Genomic DNA, 18,091 nt, shown 5'->3' with positions numbered 1-18,091 from the left:
CAAATGGATATTTTGTTAGAGTTATTCCTCTTAAGTTATATAGGTAGATCTTTCATAAATATAAAGTTTTATTTTATCTTTATTAACTATACCTGAAAAAGTCGTAACATTAAAATTTATTAACAAAAGAATGAAGCAATATAAATTAACATTAAAACTTTTTATTAAGTATGATAATGTTAGAGGATTTGAACCACAAACTTTTAATCACTATTACATATGGGTGAAAAGATGAGTTATACTAGCTTTGGCTTAATATATCATTTTTTTTGTCCTTCAAATACATGTTTGATGAAAAATATTGAACGAAGATTTAAGTTTGAAGGATGAAAGATAATTTAAAATGGAGAAAAATTATTTAGTTATGATTATTACAATCAAGGCCAATCAACTTAACTAATCTTAGAAAACCAAAGTCAAAATTATTGAAATTATTGTTCTAATAAAATATTTAAATATTATTTTCATTCACAAGCATAGTATAGGAAGTTAATGAAATACATTAGTATATGAACATCCCCTTTTCGATTCTTATATATATACACATTACATATATGCTAAGAGATTACTCCCTTTTTCTTGTTTGTCATTTGATAAAAAAGACTATTGAAATGGAGTGAGTAACTAAGCATATTCACAATTGATCAAACCCACACAAAACAAATTAAGATTTAGGGTTGAGATAGCAACATCATTTGTTTGTAATTTGGTTGATGGTACCATGGGTGGGAAGGTGCAAGGAAGGACGAGGCTGGCAACACGAGAGACCCGATTTGTAGAGATGGTATAGAGGAAGACGCATCAACGAGCTTGGAGGCAAAGGTGTTGCAGTGGCATTGGATGAGATGGTGCTAAAGGTCGAAGAGGCTAGAGAAGTGAGATTAAGCAACATCCTCATTTTGACTTCTAAATCTATGAACTAAATCCATTACAAGAAAGAAAGAAAAAAAATAATAAACTCATTAAATATATTAAAAATATAGATTTGTAGAGATTATTCATGAAAGTTGTATCCAACAACAATGACTATTTAGAGTTTATATCTAACCATGAAGGTTAAAACCTTTAAAACAACATAATAGATTACATTATAGCCTTTCCCGAAACTGTAAGGTTCGAAATTTATAATTTAACCCTAGGAATATACTTCTCATTTTAACCCCCCCTAGAAATAAATGGATAAACGGTTGAAAAAAACAGAGCCTATACAGCAAAATTAGAATTTTCTTTTATCAATGTCAAGGTTAATACATAACAATCTACAAACTTGCATCAAAGATGAAGACCTAAGCCGCTGAAGGGTCATTGATCACACCCAAGAAGTCATCTTTTATGGTTCCAATACAAAACTGCAAGCAAAATAATAGTTAAATGAGACACGCCAGATTCCAGAATTTGATAATGGCACAAAGATTCTATCAAAGTCACAAAAACAACTAACGTGGAGTTGCTAAGTTTTGAGTATTCTCACCACTTGGGAGAATATATGCTAAATAAATCGACTATAACTTTTCGACTTTCTCCTAAAAAGTTAAAAAGAATCTCATAACTATCATTCAGGTCAGGCTTATATAGATGTATATAGTATATCTTTTCTGTCATTAAAATATCAACATATACACCCTACTACTCCACAACTGGGATAAAAGGGAAAACATTTTAAATTACTCTTAAAAACTTAGGAGCCTTTAGACCCTTTGCTACCAAAGGCATCCTTTGATTTTAAAATGGTAAGAATGAAGGCAAAGCATTATATTTTCATAGAAAAGAAAATTTAACTTGCACCATCAAAGGACAGAGCAAATAAATTTTAGAAAAACAATACTAAATAAGGAAGAGAAGGAAATACAATTTCAGTTGCATCTACTCGAGTGCCAATTATCTTTAATCGAACTTCACTATCCTTCTGAATCTTAACCTACAAGAGATCAAAGATAATTCAGTAAATTTAACACGTCAAGAGAGCATTATCAGTCTATACTAGAAAATGCATGTAAAATAGAAATATACCGATCCATCTGACGTGGTATAGTTTGGCACATCTCCAGACTGAAACTCCATATCATCTGGTATCAACTGAAACACAAGATGTGAGTTGAGTTTAGTGAAGGTTAAGCACACTCATGGGAGAATAATATATAAAAGGAATAAAAGCCAAGATGTTGGTGCTGCAAATTCAGTTTGGCGGGAGTAAATTCAAGTAGGTGTTTGAACCATTTAGATTTGGTACTTTGGTATTGATCGCCAACCTAACATCTTGGAAAGCTAGGAAATAAATTCATTACAAATAAAATAATGGTTGCTTGAAGCCAAGACAGGTATAGAATTTGCCATATGAAAAGCTTGGAAATGAAAATTTTGTTATAGGGTTGCTGAGCATAATATACATGTGTTTGTAGTGCTAAGAAAAAAATTGTATCTCATGGATAGGCCAGCATGTTGATCGGATTTAACATAGCACAACAACGCTGAAAAGTATCAAACAACAAACTAGAAACTTAAGAAAGTGTTCGTTTGCTTAAATATTTAACCGCACAATGAACCAGATACACATTCATAACAAATTTCTGAATCTCTCTTAATACTTTTACAATCCACTTTTTCATATTACTTCTCTAGTTCTCACTAAATATGCATTGCACAATTTTGTGGACAACATGACAAAAGTTTCATTGGCATAAGGAACCTCGCTAACCATCACTACCATGTTGTCCCACCCCACTTATATTTGGTAAGGAATTGTTTCATAAATGAAGCTTCAAGACACTTGGTGGCTTGTAACATCAAAGTGAGCCAAAAAGGAGAAAAACGATAACTGAAATGAGCTAAAAGTATGTACTTACATGGTTTGAAACAAAAATCTGAACAGGTCCAGCTTCAGCAAAGAAGCCCATCTACAATAGTTGCACATTATTAATGTTTTAATTTTTTTAAAATATTTTTTTACTTTCTAGATAGCAAAAAAGTGACATATACTTACCTTGTTTACCATAGTAACAACCGCTTCCAAAATTTCTCCCTTGAATGGTCGAAACACCACACATTGGTATTTCACGGGAAAAGTGACAAAGCCAGTCCCATCGCGAATCAATCCTTTCCCAATATTCTCAATTCCTGTGATTGCAACTACAAACCCATGCCGGCCGCTGCGACAACATATAAACATTTTTCAATAACGAAACCCCTCTAACCACTCACTAGCTGAACAAAGTATCAAACATTCAAAAGAAATATCATCGGTCAAACTATTTTTATCTACTTTCATATGTTCATGAACTGACATGCTATTTTAATATATAATGAAGAAGTGACATGCATATGCATCATAATAGAATTATGTGTATCATACAACACAAGAAAAATCCAGCGAAACAAGGTTTAAACTTCCCTCAGCTAATATTTTACCACCAACATCAATGGCCCAATTAGTAATATTAACTTCTTCAGACTCTGTTCATCACCCCATTGAAGCTTGGATGTTTCATTGATTCAGTGGGAGCTGAATGTCTATTTAAACAACTAATGTAAAAACCTGAGATGTCTATTAAAACAACTATCTTTTCTCACGTGTTTCTCAGATGTCCAAAGCCTCTCCATAAACATATTAACAATATGTTTCAACATTATCGAATCATCAATTACAAGTACTACGAAGAAAAGTTAACTAGAATGAAAGAAATCCTATAATGGACAGCCGTGAAATAAAGCTAATGGGATGCCACCCAACAACTCATAATCCAAGATCAAATCTAGTAATTCATCTTATCACAAGATATTTTCTCCAAAATTAACAAAAAGAAAATAACAGCAACATGAATTTTCTAGTGTACAATAAGGTAGGAAAAACAGTTAACAAACCTGCAGGTGCCCTCAACATCTTTCATCAGTTTGGACACCAGGTTCTCACGTAGGTTACGGCCAAAGTGGCGAGGGTGTAGCTGCATATTCCTCTCCAGAACTATGTGAAAAAACATATTGGCTTCCTCTAACTAAACGAAAACCACTTGAATTCAATGAATGCAACTCCTACGGCGTATAAAAAGTTCAACATAAAATATTAGAGTTAGGAGTGAAACAATAATCTAAGAATGACAGGTTAAAGTAAGAACCAGACTGACGTGTATAACAACAGCAAAATAGAATGGCAGAATAGGGTTTTCTCGACTCAATTTGGGATCTTGCGAACCGATATTATTGGTATATGATAATGGACCATAATCAAATTTACAGTCTTAGAAAGAATCGATTCTCAACCAAGAAAATCAGAGTAGCAATCGATATTAACATCAAACCTAACTATATGCTAAAATTGTTCCGATAGGTAAAGCAAAAGCATCCTGTTTCTTTCATTACACGAGTTCTAACATGAGTAGTAGTGAATAACGACATAGATGGAGAACGAGAGAATACCGGTAGGAGGCGGCGGTGGCGCTGAACGGAGAGAGATGGCGGAGCGGCAAAAGCGTCAAGCAGGAAGAGGGCAAAGGAGAGAGTGAGATTGAAAGCAAAGGCCGAAACGTTCGCCGGAATGTGAAGGCCGAAACGTGCGAGTGGTTCTGAACGTTGCCGGAATGTGAAGGTCTGAATGCCGAAGGGATTGCGAGCGCTGAAGGCCTGAGGGGTTGAGTTGCGTGCAAGGTTTGGGGCAAAATGAGAATGAAAAATGTTAATTTAGGGTTTTTATATGTGTATATATATATATACCCTTAAACCGGGTTGGGTTGGGTCAACCCGGCAACCCGTCGTCGATGATCTCTCCTCCGCCGTCCCCGCCTTCGCTTCCACTCCCCTCCTCTGCAAGAAACGTATGCCCAGAAACGGTCGCCCTTCTTCTTCCTCCTCCTCCAATCTTCCTTCTTTCTCCTTTCCTTCTTCTTCCTCCTCCACTCCCCACCTCCCTTCTCCTCGGGTACTTTCTCTCTTCTCGATCTCTTTTTTTTGCTTTTTTCTAATTTTATTTATAATAACTCTACAGAAAAAGAAGTTTTTCATACGATTCCAAGAAAAAAAAAGGTTTCCTCGACTATATACTATGCTAGCATAGTATGCTAACATAGTATGTTTTTTCGTTTCCTTATCCTTGTGTAATTGCTTTGATATTTTTTTTCTCATTGTTCTAGAGTATATATGCAATTCGGGGAGAGGGTAGGGGAGTAGGGAGTATGAAGTAGGGAGTAGGGAGTAGGAAGTAGGGAGTAAGGAGTAGGATGTAGGGATGTAGAGTTGAAAGTTAAGAAACAATGTACTAATTTTGCATATGAAGAAAAGAAACAATGTACTGATGGGGTGCAGGAAATATGTTAAAGATAAGAGGAGAAGGATATTGTAACAAATCCAAAAGCCAAGGTGAGGGAGGGAGATTGCTAAGGGCCCGTTTGGTAACGTTCCTATTCTCTGTTTCTTGTTTCTTGTTCCTTGTTCCCTGTTTCCTGTTTCTTCTTTTTTTAGAACAAGAAACAGTAATGCGTTTGATAACTGTTTCTATTTCTTGTTTCTTGAAAAAAAAAACAGAAACAAAAAATGTGTTTGATAACTGTTTCTTGTTTATTGATTTTCTTCTAGATTTATTTTTTATTTTTCACATCTACTTCAATTAAACATTAAACAAAAATATAGGTCTATCCATCAAACATAACAAATAAAATTATCAAAAGTTTATTCATTTAATACGAAGAAGTATCAATGCACAAATAAAAATAATAACATAAACATAAAATTATATTTATCCTTCAAATGTTGCCAAATTTGATTGGCAATATCATCTCTTACTCGGACAATTTCTCTTTTTAATCCATCAATTTCAACAATCTCATCGTTATTTCGTGACATCTAGAATTTAATATTAATTTTAAAGTAAATTATTATGTCTTCAATATTCAGAATTGAAAGAAACAAAACAAAATTTAACCTTTAACTCTTAACCTACGATGCTTTAGAGAAAAACCCAGATTTGCACAAAGAGAAAGATGAAAACTATGGATCCGACGAAGAGGAACAATCAGGCAAAAACTATGGATTCGACGAAGAGGAAGAGTTCGGGTTGTCGAGGAAGACGATGAGAGATGAAGAGGAAGACAGTGTGTAGAGAAAAACGATGAGTGAAAGAGGAAGAGGAATGATTATTTGGAGAAGAGGAAAAGGAAACCAATAAAAATAATTGAAAAAAGAAAAATGAACCAATAAAAATAATTGAGAAAAAGGAAAAGAAAAGAAATAAAAATAATTGAGAAAAATGAAAAGGAAACCAATAAAAATAATTGAGAAAAATGAAAAGGAAACCAATAAAAATAATTGAGAAAAAGAAAAAAAAAAGCCAATAAAAATAATTGAAAAGAATGAAAAGAAAAAAATAAAAATAATTGAGAAAAAGGAAAACGAAACAAATAGAAATAAATTGAGAAAAAGAAAACCAATAGAAGCAATTGAGAAACGGAACAGAAGAAACTACTTTTTTTGTTCCCAATAATTCCTTATAAAATGAGAAACGTTTCTACTTTTTTTTAGAACGAGAAACAAGGAACGTTATCAAACAACTCCATTCCTTAAAAAATGAAAACAGAAACAAAAATGAGGGAACAAGAACGTTACCAAACGGACCCTAAAAGATTCCTACAGTTGGTATGATCAGAAAAGACACAAAATCCTCAACCATATTAAACCACTCCAAAGTTGAAATATTTAAGTCCTCGAAGTTATCACTTGTTAAAATGTCTTTTCTCTACGAGAGACACTCGTTTCTCTCACAGAAAAAACTTATGCTACCCTCACCCCAAGCCTCACCCCAAGGAGCGGTGGGGTAAATAAATTTGAAAGAATGCAAGTATAAAACTTCATTTAGGTGTTGGATAATTAGTGATACAAAACTTTTCAAAGTCTCTAAGGTGTCTCCATTATTCAATGGCCACTCACCCTCCTATGTTTTTCTGCTATTCCTTCCCAAGTAGCGGTGGGTAATTTCAAATAAATACATGCACAAAACTCCAATTAAATGTTGGGATTCATTAGAGATATGTAACTTTATCATAATGTTAAATGGTTCTCTTTTGACAATTTCTTTAAACGTATCTTTGCTAAATAAACAATACTTCTCAACAATACTTCTCAAATACCCAGATTCGTGGATTTTTAGTTTTCATAATTTTCATAGATAAGAAGTTATCTTTCTTAAATGGATTTTACCTGGACACTTGTAAAAATCCCTCAATAACACAAGAAGAAGTTGTCTGAAGATGATGTTCTAGGAAAGTCACAAAGAATAGAACCATGCAGTTGCATTCCATTTTCTTTTTAATAAGCATATGACCTCTTTGATAATTGGTTATTTCATTGCTATAATAAAAAATTTAGATCCTAAGTGCTCTTTTGATTAATATTTGCAAGTTTTGTAGAGATCTTGGAAAAAACAAAAAGCACAGTGCATCTATGATTTTGTGATCAAGAAACTTCTTTGAATCATATGGATCTAGCAATGCCTACAATTTTTTTTTTTAAAGAATTTAACATAACTTAGGTGAGAAAATGTTAAGGATATCATAATGGCTTAGTTATGCTAGCTATTTACAATAGAGCTTAAGAGTTGGTTGGGGGATTTGAACCACCTATTATTATGATGTATCCAAGGTTTATTTTATCTTGTGGTTTAGAAAATTAAGAGAATCTTTTCTTTTTTGTTTAATGGTTTGAAATCAAAATGGAGTAGACTTTGGATTCAGTTTTCGATGCTTTTTTTTTCTGTGCAGTTCAAGAATATGGTTCGTCCTCTTTCCCTTCTCTTGTGTTTGTTCTATTTAATATCAAGATGTATGAACAGATGTTTCTTTTTCTTTTCTTTTTTAATCGTTAATTTGTAGAGTTGTTTTTAACTTAATTAATATATATTGGTGGTATTTACTTCTGTTTTTGATATTGATATCCCATATAGTTGAAAGTAATTGTATTGAGTAGTATTTTTTGGATAATAATTAAGTACATAGTAATTTTTTAGAAGATTACAAATATTGAATTTAACTAATAGTTTTTTTTTCTTTTTTTAGGGATAAACTCTATAATTGATAGACTTCTATTAAAGATATCGTCTATCATTTTAAGAATGAATATATATATATATATTTATTGGTGATTCATTGTAAAAATATTTGTCTACAATTTATTGGAGTTCATTTTATATATGAGTTGTACTTATTTTATTTTTTTAGTTTATCATACCTTGTCATGATATTATCAGCTCCATTTTATTTTATTCTACTCAATGTTCTTCTGATATGTTCGAAGAATCCAATTTTAAAAAGAAAACGGAAGTAGTAAAAGGTGGGGGAGTCGGGATGTGAGAGATTTGAGTTTTGGGGGAAAAAAAGAAAAAAAATAGATTTTAGGTTTATTTGATAAATGTGTTGGTTATGCTTTTATGTCGGCGTAAAAGGTTTATAGAATAAATTAGGAAATTTGTTTTTGGGTATTTATCAATGTAAGTAATATCATAAATCTAGATTCTAATAATCCAAATATAGAAGTTACGATTTCTTTTTTAGTTTGTAAAACAATGTTTCTAAAAGTTTATAAACCAAAATAAAACAAGATATAAGGTAGGATTTAAGTCATTTGTTTTTATGTCCGTAAAAGCATAGCGATGATAGAATTTGAAAATTTGTTGTATTTTATAAATATTTTGGTTCACTATACTATAGTTAAAAATGTCCCATTTGAGAAAGGTAGATTATTTTTCCATCATTTTATTATTTCAACATAATATATTTAAATTTAATAATATTCTCTAAATTCAAATGTTAATCATAATCTTAAAATTTAATAGTTCCTTGTGTATTTTGTTTATCACCAAATAACATTCAAAATCCTAACGGCAATCCCTATAGTAAATAAATTGTAGTGAAATTTGAAAATTTTCATTTTTCTTCCTTATTTAGGGATAAAACTTCATTTAGTATTGAACTATAAAACTGATTTTAGAATAAATTAAAAGTTATATGTTCAATAAAACTACTATTTATTAATTAATTTAAGGAAGTCACTTTTTCAATTATTTTGGGTGCTAAAGACTCCACTTCTAAAATTATAAATTTTAAAAAATATTTCTTAAAAGTAACAATTCCACCAAAATTCACTTCTATCTTCCACAAAAAAACCCATGGCCCCAAATAGTGAGCAATTTGGAATTGAGCCCACAAAAGTCCTTTTTGTTGGATACGGTTTCAAATATAATAGATTTATCTCTCAAGCTAAGCTATTTACAATCATGGTTTTAGTATACCTTCTCTTTTCTTCTCTCATGGGTGTTTTTGAATGAATTTTGATTTGGTATACTCATTTGTTCAAATGTTTGGTTTACAAGTGATATGTATTAACTTTTCCATCATAAATCTTTTAGTAAATTTGTTATGATTAAGTGACTTCGTTCTTTTTTTAAGTAGCAAAAAACTCAATCTAGATGTTAGTTAATAAATGATATCTAATTTTGTCATTATTGTAGAAAAATTGTTACATTTCTTATGATAAAGTGACTTTGCTTTTCGAGACACTTGCTCCTTTGTTAGAAATGACTTATGTTATTCAAATCCAAGTAATGGTACAACGGGTAATTTTGAAAGAATTCAAACATATAACTTGATTTGGATGCTAATTTATAAGTGATATCTAGCTTTTTCATCATTATGAAATAACTATATACATTTTCTATAAGATGATACATGACTTTATTCTTTAAGAGATACATACTAATTAGTTAAAAATGACCTATGTTGTCCCACACAAGAGGGGAGAGGGAGTGTGTAATTTTGAAAGAATTCTACCATCAGACAAGTTCAATTTTTCTTTCTAAAACTATTTTTAAATTAATTTAAACAAATCACTTTTTCAACTACTTTTTCTACAAAATTTGGTGAATAAAGTGCTTCTGAAAATATAATTTTCAAAAATATTTCTTACCCACCCCAAAAAAAGTCACACGGTTGATTATTAAAGAGGACCCTAGCCTAACGGTGATGGAGGTCATGATTCAATTTGGAGAAGAAGCCATGACCCACGATTGAGTCCACAAAAGGATTAAAATTCATAACATTATAACTATCAAACTTTTGCTTCTTTGCTATCCCTTCTCAAGTGGTGGGATAATTTTGAAATAGTTTCCCTTCGACATAAAACTCAACTTGGATGCTAAATCATATTATATTTGAATTTCTTCTTACAGGATAAATTCTAAATCAGTATTCATGGTGTGTCACTCTTCAATAGTTACTTACTTTTTCTCTTGAAAGTATATTATACTATTCATTTTTGAGTAGTTGGAGAAGTAATTTTGAAAATATTCGAACACAACTTTAGTTACATGTTGGTTAACAAGTAATATTTAACTTTTTATTTTTTGGTGTTGTCATCATACAACCATAGTTTCTTAATAACAAAAAGAATAGAAATAAAAATAACAAAGCAAACAAACTAGCTTTAAAGGTGGCTTTGCTCCTATCTTTACTTACTTGTGTTATCCTTTATCAAGTAGTTGTATGGAATTTTGGTTGAATTAGAGCACAATATTGAATATATACAAATGCTATAAATGCTACTTAATTAATAAGCGATAACCTTATCACTCTCATTGTAAAATAAGTTTGTAAATTTATTATGACAATTTTAATCTAAGTTCTTAATATCACTTCACTTTTCAATAGTTATTCATCTCTTTTTCTCAAACGTCAGGTGTTAAATTTTATTTTTTTTACTTTTTCTCGTTATTTTTTAAAATTCAATTACTAATATTTGTAGTAGATTTATTATTATTTTTTTAAAAATAATTTGAAAAAAAGTTTCATTAGAATTTGATTTCCATAAGAATTGAAAAAGTCTTATAAAAAAATTAAAATCTTTCTATTAGAAAAATTTAAATAATAATATGTATAATTAAGGTGTTGGTTATATACATAGAATAATATTTTATCACGTTGAGTTATTCTATTAGATTGAGCATCTATTTAATTAAGATTCTAGATTCCTAATTGTGTATAGACTAAGTGGATAGAATTTGATTTCCTATATCCATTAGAGCTTAATGAGAACCTAATTGAATTAGTATAGGCTATGGACCCCAATATACAAAAATAATAAGCTTCAATGCTATCAAGAGAAAAATTGCACTCAGGGATTCAAATTTTGGTTGAGGAAAACAATAGAATTAGGCACATTATTTTTGACAATTTAACATGAATATGATTCTAGAATTAATCTATTATATAGATTTAAAATCTATAATTATGATAACACGTTCATTCATAATGATTGAAAAATTAGAGAAAAAAGTCATTGGATTCCCAATTTTTACACAAACCTATCAAAAACAAGTTTAAAAACAAAAACTTATTATAAATATTGTTAATAGATGTCCATTATAGGTCATATGTCACTCCCTCCACATCTATCTACCTTGTCAAATGTCTCGATCATACCCATTCTTAATAGCCATATAATTTACCTATCAGTTGCCAAATTGCCTATAAATAGTGAAACTTGATAGATTTGTAAGACACACAATATTAGTTGAAATTCTAAACACCTTTGAGATATTGGAAAATTTTGAAGTTTTAAGAATATTCTAACTTTGTGCATGAACTTTGTGGTTACTTGTTTGGTTCAAATCTTATTTTGGTCTTTAGATTTTGAATCTTGTTCTGTTTTTGTCCCTAATTTTTTGAAAATATATTGTTTTAGTCTTTGTTGGTGAGATTTGAGATTTCGTTAACTCTCTAACAAAATAATGAGGTAGCATTTATATGTGGATGACTAGCTTGCCAAATAATAGGATCACTCTTATAAATATAAAGGGTCGTTTGGGGGAGGGGTTAGGGTTATGATAAATCTAGTATTATTATAAACCTACGATTATGATAAAATATGGAAGAAGTGTTATATAGGTAGTGTTATGAAATTTATTTATTGTTATGGAAGAAATGTTATGATAAGATGTGTTTGGGGGAGAGTTATATAGGTAGTGTTATGAAATTTATTTATTTTTATATATTTTTTAATTCATTTTATAAATCCAATACACATATATTTAATTTATCAGATCGGCAAAGTTCTCGTAAAATAATTTGCCTTAATTTCTTTAAATACGATGTTTATTTTCAACATTTTTTAAGTAATCGTTACATACGAATAATTTAAAAAAAAATACATATTCTAAATTGAATACACGAATTTCATATATTTAATTTACTAAATTGTCTTAGTTTTTGCAAAACAATTTGTTTTAATTTATTTAACTACGACATTCATTTTCAACAATTGTTAATGATTCGTTATGTCTCAATAAATTTGTTTTTATAATTGTGACACACAACTCATAAACATGTAAATAAGTGCAAATAACAATTAGAAATATGAGAAGTATCAAAAGCAAAAAATAGCAATCAAGGCTTTTACAAACTCTAGTTTTGTTTTTAGTGGAAAATTATCAATCTAGTTTTAGGTTTTTCATCAATTTATTTTAGCCTACTTTTAAAATATTAACTTTAATTTTTATTATTTTTTAACAATGATTTATATACTTTCAAAATATTTATTTTAGTCATTCTGCAATAATTATTGAGTGAAAAATTCATGAACCTACCATATATATAACAAAAGATTTGTTATGTTAATTTAATCAAGCTTAATTTAATAATCAAAATAACATTATGAAAGTGGGAAAATATAAATAAACCACCCCTAAATAATAGGTTTGTTGAAACTACAGCCCTACTAATTTTTAATTTAGTAAAATAATCCTTATAGTTTGACAACTGTTATAATCAATTTATTGTAGTTTATTAAAATTTTATTATTTTTTTTATTGAGTTGACATTCTTTAGATATTTAAGCTAATTAACAAAATACAATGAGGTTGAGATTGACATCAAAATTTTAATTTCACAAATATATTTATATGAATTCGAACATAAAGTTGATTCAAAGTAATTAAATTAAAAATTTTATTGTCATATAATCACAATAAACTATCTAACTCAAGAGTAAAGAAAGAAATTGAAATTTTAATAATGTAACTGTACCAAATTCACAACTTAAAAAATAAGTTGTTTTTAAAATAAAAATGTTTAAATTAACAAAACTCATAAGTATAGAAATTATAAATGAGAAAAAAATGAATTAAGGAAGAGTTGAGGAATGGTTAAGAAAGAGTTGAGAAGGGTTGAGAGGGTAAAACTAGTGCTATGATAACTCTTCCCCCAAACAGGTCATAAGATTTTAATTTTTAATTAGTTTGTCAAATATTAGAATCACTCTTATATAAGGTTTTAATTTTTAATTAGAGGTTCGATGCTACATTGATTTTCTATAGAACTCAGAAAAATCATTTTGTTTTCAAGATTTTGATCGTTACCATTTTGACGCATCGACAACTCATGTTAAATGCAATTTTATCCACATACAATTTTTTTAATGCCTCAAGTTTTGAATATTTTGTGATACTTTGTCGGTTTTTCCCTCTTCCTTTCAATTCTTTTTTTTTTTTTTGGGCGATTCATTGTAAAAATATTTGTTTGCAATTTCTTAGAGATCATTTTATATATGAGTTGTAACTATTTTATTTTTTAGTTTATTTTACTTTGTCATGATATTGTTAGTTCCATTTTATTTTATTATACTCAATGTTTATGTTTGGAGAATCCAATTTGAAAAAAAAATGGAAGTAGTAAAAGGTGGGGGAGTTAGGATGTGGGAGATTTGAGTTTTTGAAAAAAAAAAAGAAATATTATTTAGTTGTTTTGTTTTGTTTTTTTATTATGATATTATATTATATTTTCTCCGTATCATGTCGTTGTGCTTCTCAATTTTACAGCAAAACTAACATAGCTCAGTGAAACTAAATAATTTGAATTTGACAATTAAAATTTTTACTTTTAGAAAATAATTAAACCCAATCAGTTGAATTTTTCGGAACCAATTCAGTATTTAAAAAGAATTAAAAGGAAAATTGTTGATTTTAAAAAAATAAAATGGGGTTTTTAAAAATATAATAAACTGGCAAAATATTTACGCTGTATAAAACAATTTTGAAAACGGAAAAAACCCACAAGCCCACAATGGGAAATACAAAAAATGTCTCAGTCAACACACAATTAATCGACCATACGCGACGTGTAATTCTTTTTCTAACGATTGTGATATGCGATCGTGTAGGTAGTATCGACACGATCGTGTAGTTTCTTTTTTAACGATAGAAAAATGCTTCAAATCTCAACGATCGTGTTGACTATGGTAAGCAATTATTTCGATCATATCCACACGATCATGTAGCTCTTTTTAAACGATAGGAAAAAGCTTCACATCTGAACGATCGTGTTGACCATGCTAAACGACTATGTTGACTATGATAAGCCATCGTTTGGATCATATGCACACGATCATGTAATTCTTTGTAAACCATTGGGAAAAGGATTTCAAATTTAAATGATCGTGTTGACTAGATAAGCAATCGTTTTGATCATATCAAAGTGATATTTATACGATCTTGATATTTTGGAAGAGGAGTTGGAAAAAAGAAAGAGAAGATGAAGAAAGAAAGAAAAAGAAGATAGAAATAATAAAAATATAAGAAATAAAATATGGAAGAAGACCCGAAGAAACCTAAAAGAGAAGATGAATAAATCGCAAATGAAGTGACGAATCGTCCAAACCTGAAATTTATGAAAATACTTTAATGACTTCATGAGTTTTTTGTTTTTGTTACACGGGTCAGGAATATTTTAGTGTTTTGTTACATTTATGAAAATTAATAAAAAAAAAACTAAGATACAATAAAATTTGAATAATTATGATGCCTAACAATTTTAGGAATAATAATAGAGTGTGTAGTTACATTTTTTAAAAAATTCATAAATATAATAGATTAGGTTTATATCATTGATATAATTTTTATGAAAAAAATTATTACATAAGCTAATACTTCTAATTTCTATAATTACATCTCTAATCAAATTTTATGAATTTATAGAAATATGCTAGAGTCTACACCAATAATAAAATCATAAAAGTCAAAATAAAATAAAAAATGCTCTCAATTTGATTTGTTTCAAAAGTTAATTTATCTCTAAATTGTTTGGATTATTTTGTTATCTATTTAATATCAATTTTTTAAAATCATTTACATAAAAACAATAAATACAAAGTGCAAGAATACAGAGTGCAAGCAGACCACGCACTTCGGGGATACATAATAAGATGGATAGAAGGGACACAAGAGTTCCCTCGCATTGCACTGTTTGTAGACAAGAGGGACATAATCAACAAAAATGTCCCAAACAAAGGGCATAGTTTCTATTGTTATTTGTAGTGTTTTTGCATTTCCCTTCAATGTAACCTCAACATAATTTCTATTGTTATTTGAATGACCACATATGCAAAAAATTAATTTTATTCCTAATCTCTAGTGGTTTGTTCCCTTGGAGTTCTAAGTATAATTATTTGTTGTAATATTTAACTACTCTTGATTTTATTTCAATGACACTAAATGGATGGCGATACTAGTACAAGACCATATGACCATTCTATTCTACACCTTTAGGGGAGTCATCGATCATAGGTTGTATTGGAGGATGAGCACGTTGATGCTATGCACTGTAGGCATTGGGAGGCGGTTCTTCGATGATAGAAAGATCCATATCCATATATTTTTTACTATCTAAGTGAATCTAACTTTTACGGAGTTGTATGTATTAAATTTGTGTAATTTGATTGGCACCTCATCATCGCATTAGTATAGCGATGGCGTTAGGAGACACACACCTTCCACATGTTGCATGAAAGTGTACGATCACCTTATATGACATAGCTATCCAGTTCGGACATCCCATTATTGGACGAGCACTTACTGAATCACTTAACTATAATTTGGCCTAGTTGTGTTACGATCTACTAGGAGTAGAAACAAACGACAATATTCTTAAGGGAGGTCATCTCAGCTTGTCATGGTTAGCACATCAGTTTGACGATTTTAACCATCTACCCAACGATGCTACTGAAAACCAATTACTACAATATACTTGAGCCTATATCCTCAGATTTATCGACAATTTGGTTTTTCGTAATAAATCAAATAGTCGGGTGCACTTGATGTACCTTCCTCCATTGGAAGATTTTAATATAGCTGGGACATATAGTTGGGGAGTTGGTTGTCTTGCATGGTTGTATAGACAAGAATGCAAGTCAGTAATTATTAATGGAAAAGACATTGCAAGTCCTCTTTTATTGCTGCAAATATGGGCATGGGATCGATATCCTCTTTTGGTACCTCGACGACAACACTGGTATAAGGATTACCTAGTGACAAATGATTAGCAGTATGGTAAGTACCTTTCATTTGTTAATAATATTTAATATGTTTATTAACAAACACAGACAATTGAACTTATGATTGTTACTACAAATGGAATGATGACTTCTCTCCGTTATTAGAACAACTAAACATGTTCTACTCCAATATCGGTATATATTGGACACACTTGCATATAATCAAGTACGATTTAATTTATGATATTATTTTGTTTCTTTATCCATGTAATATTTATCTTCTTTGTTTTATTAATAATTTAAATCATATGCAGATTTGCTGAAAGCCATATAACCACTAACAAAGCTTACAACTTTATTGCATTCCGGGTTATGAGTTATGAACATTAAGATGTCCGTTCATATGCTTTTTCGTGGTGGAGTAGCATTATCCAGATTGTGTAATGCGTCAATTTGGAATGATGCAACAAATCTTTGAACCTTGTGACACAAAAGCTCGATTACATTCACATGATTTACGCGGTCGACACGAGTGTGATTGGGTTAGATATTTGGCTCCTTAAATTTCACTTTTGGTAGATCGAAATAACTCTATTGTTAGTTCGTCTCTAATTAGAGATGACATAAATATTGTGTCTAGGTATATGCAATTGTACGCCAATATTAACTGGCGATACATCACAAAGACAAGAACATCATACCATTTTTTGGTAAGGGTTTATTATTTAATTGAATCAGTTAATTATATTTTAGTTGCATAGTCTAATGGTAAACATGTGAATTGTAGGAAAAGTTTGCATAGTTAGGAATATCTAGTACACCATCAAATGTGGTGGTTAAAACGGCAAAACTTGTTCTGCATAACTTGACATCCATATACAGAGTAAGAAATTTTGAAAGTGATGTTCCTTATGAAGAACAAAGGGATTCGACTAAACATGAGAATGTTACATTTCAACATAATTTTCAAAATCAGTACGCAACATTCGAGGCTGATCATTTGACCAATACTCCTATGATGCCAACACCAACATTTGACTTTTTTTCGACTAACCATGACACACTAAACATGGAGGAAGAGTTGGGTACTAAACTAAACACTTAATACTAAACATATAATATATGTTAGGTAGTTTAGGTTGTCGGATTACTTGGGTTATTCTTACACCCCTAATAACCATGCTAAGACAATAAGAGAGAAAAATTTGTATTTTGAATAAAGAATAAAAAAATGATAAATGTCTAACCTAAAAATATTCATATTTATACTGATATAGAGTGAGTAAATAAAAAGTCTATTAGTTATAAACTTGACCAAGATCAAAAGTTTATAGAAAATGAAAAGTCAGACATATAATAATGAATTTGAACAATATCAAAAGTTTGAAAAAAGCATTATACGGACAATATTTATGAGTGCGTGAATTTAATGGTTTTTAGTGGAATTTAATATTTAGAAGTTGTGGCTTTTAATATGATTTAATTTAAAGTGAATGAATAAATTTGAACAAATGATTAAATTGCCTATTAAAATAATATTGCAAACCCTTATAACAAAAGGAGCATATATGGAAGAGAAAGTTTGTCCCCCTTCATACTTTTATATACACTATAGATTTTATATATACTACAGATTATTCACTGTAGTTGAGAATTTTGTTTTTCACTTTTCAAGTCAGAGTTTGTCTACATAAAATAAAAATGGAAATCAAATGCTTCAAAAATCTAAAAACAAACAAACAAAATACGATATTAAAAAATATAAAACAATAAAAATAACAAATAAGTTATAATTTGT

The 18,091-nt window shown here is 29.8% G+C and overlaps 1 protein-coding gene across 2 annotated transcripts in view; it reads right to left on the bottom strand.

Moving 5' to 3' along the window:
- Positions 1 to 969: 969 nt before the first annotated feature.
- LOC103504157 (DNA-directed RNA polymerase II subunit RPB7) overlaps positions 970 to 18,091 on the bottom strand; it is a 29,621-nt gene continuing 12,499 nt past the window's right edge. Inside the window, exons 1-7 of one of the 2 annotated variants that reach the window (XM_051090275.1) lie at positions 4,411 to 5,163; positions 3,859 to 4,026; positions 2,981 to 3,146; positions 2,844 to 2,894; positions 2,011 to 2,076; positions 1,850 to 1,918; positions 970 to 1,349 (exon numbers count right to left, since the gene is read on the bottom strand). In XM_051090275.1, coding sequence (XP_050946232.1) covers positions 1,287 to 1,349; positions 1,850 to 1,918; positions 2,011 to 2,076; positions 2,844 to 2,894; positions 2,981 to 3,146; positions 3,859 to 3,974 — 531 coding nt within the window. In that variant the 5' untranslated portion in view covers positions 3,975 to 4,026; positions 4,411 to 5,163 and the 3' untranslated portion in view covers positions 970 to 1,286. Of the gene's footprint in view, positions 1,350 to 1,849; positions 1,919 to 2,010; positions 2,077 to 2,843; positions 2,895 to 2,980; positions 3,147 to 3,858; positions 4,027 to 4,410; positions 5,164 to 18,091 lie in introns of those variants that run through there. The other variant, XM_051090274.1, reaches the window with a different exon arrangement.

This window comes from Cucumis melo, chromosome 9 (assembly GCF_025177605.1).
Source record: "Cucumis melo cultivar AY chromosome 9, USDA_Cmelo_AY_1.0, whole genome shotgun sequence".
NCBI lineage: Eukaryota > Viridiplantae > Streptophyta > Magnoliopsida > Cucurbitales > Cucurbitaceae > Cucumis > Cucumis melo.
This window is presented reverse-complemented; position numbering and strand designations above follow the sequence as displayed.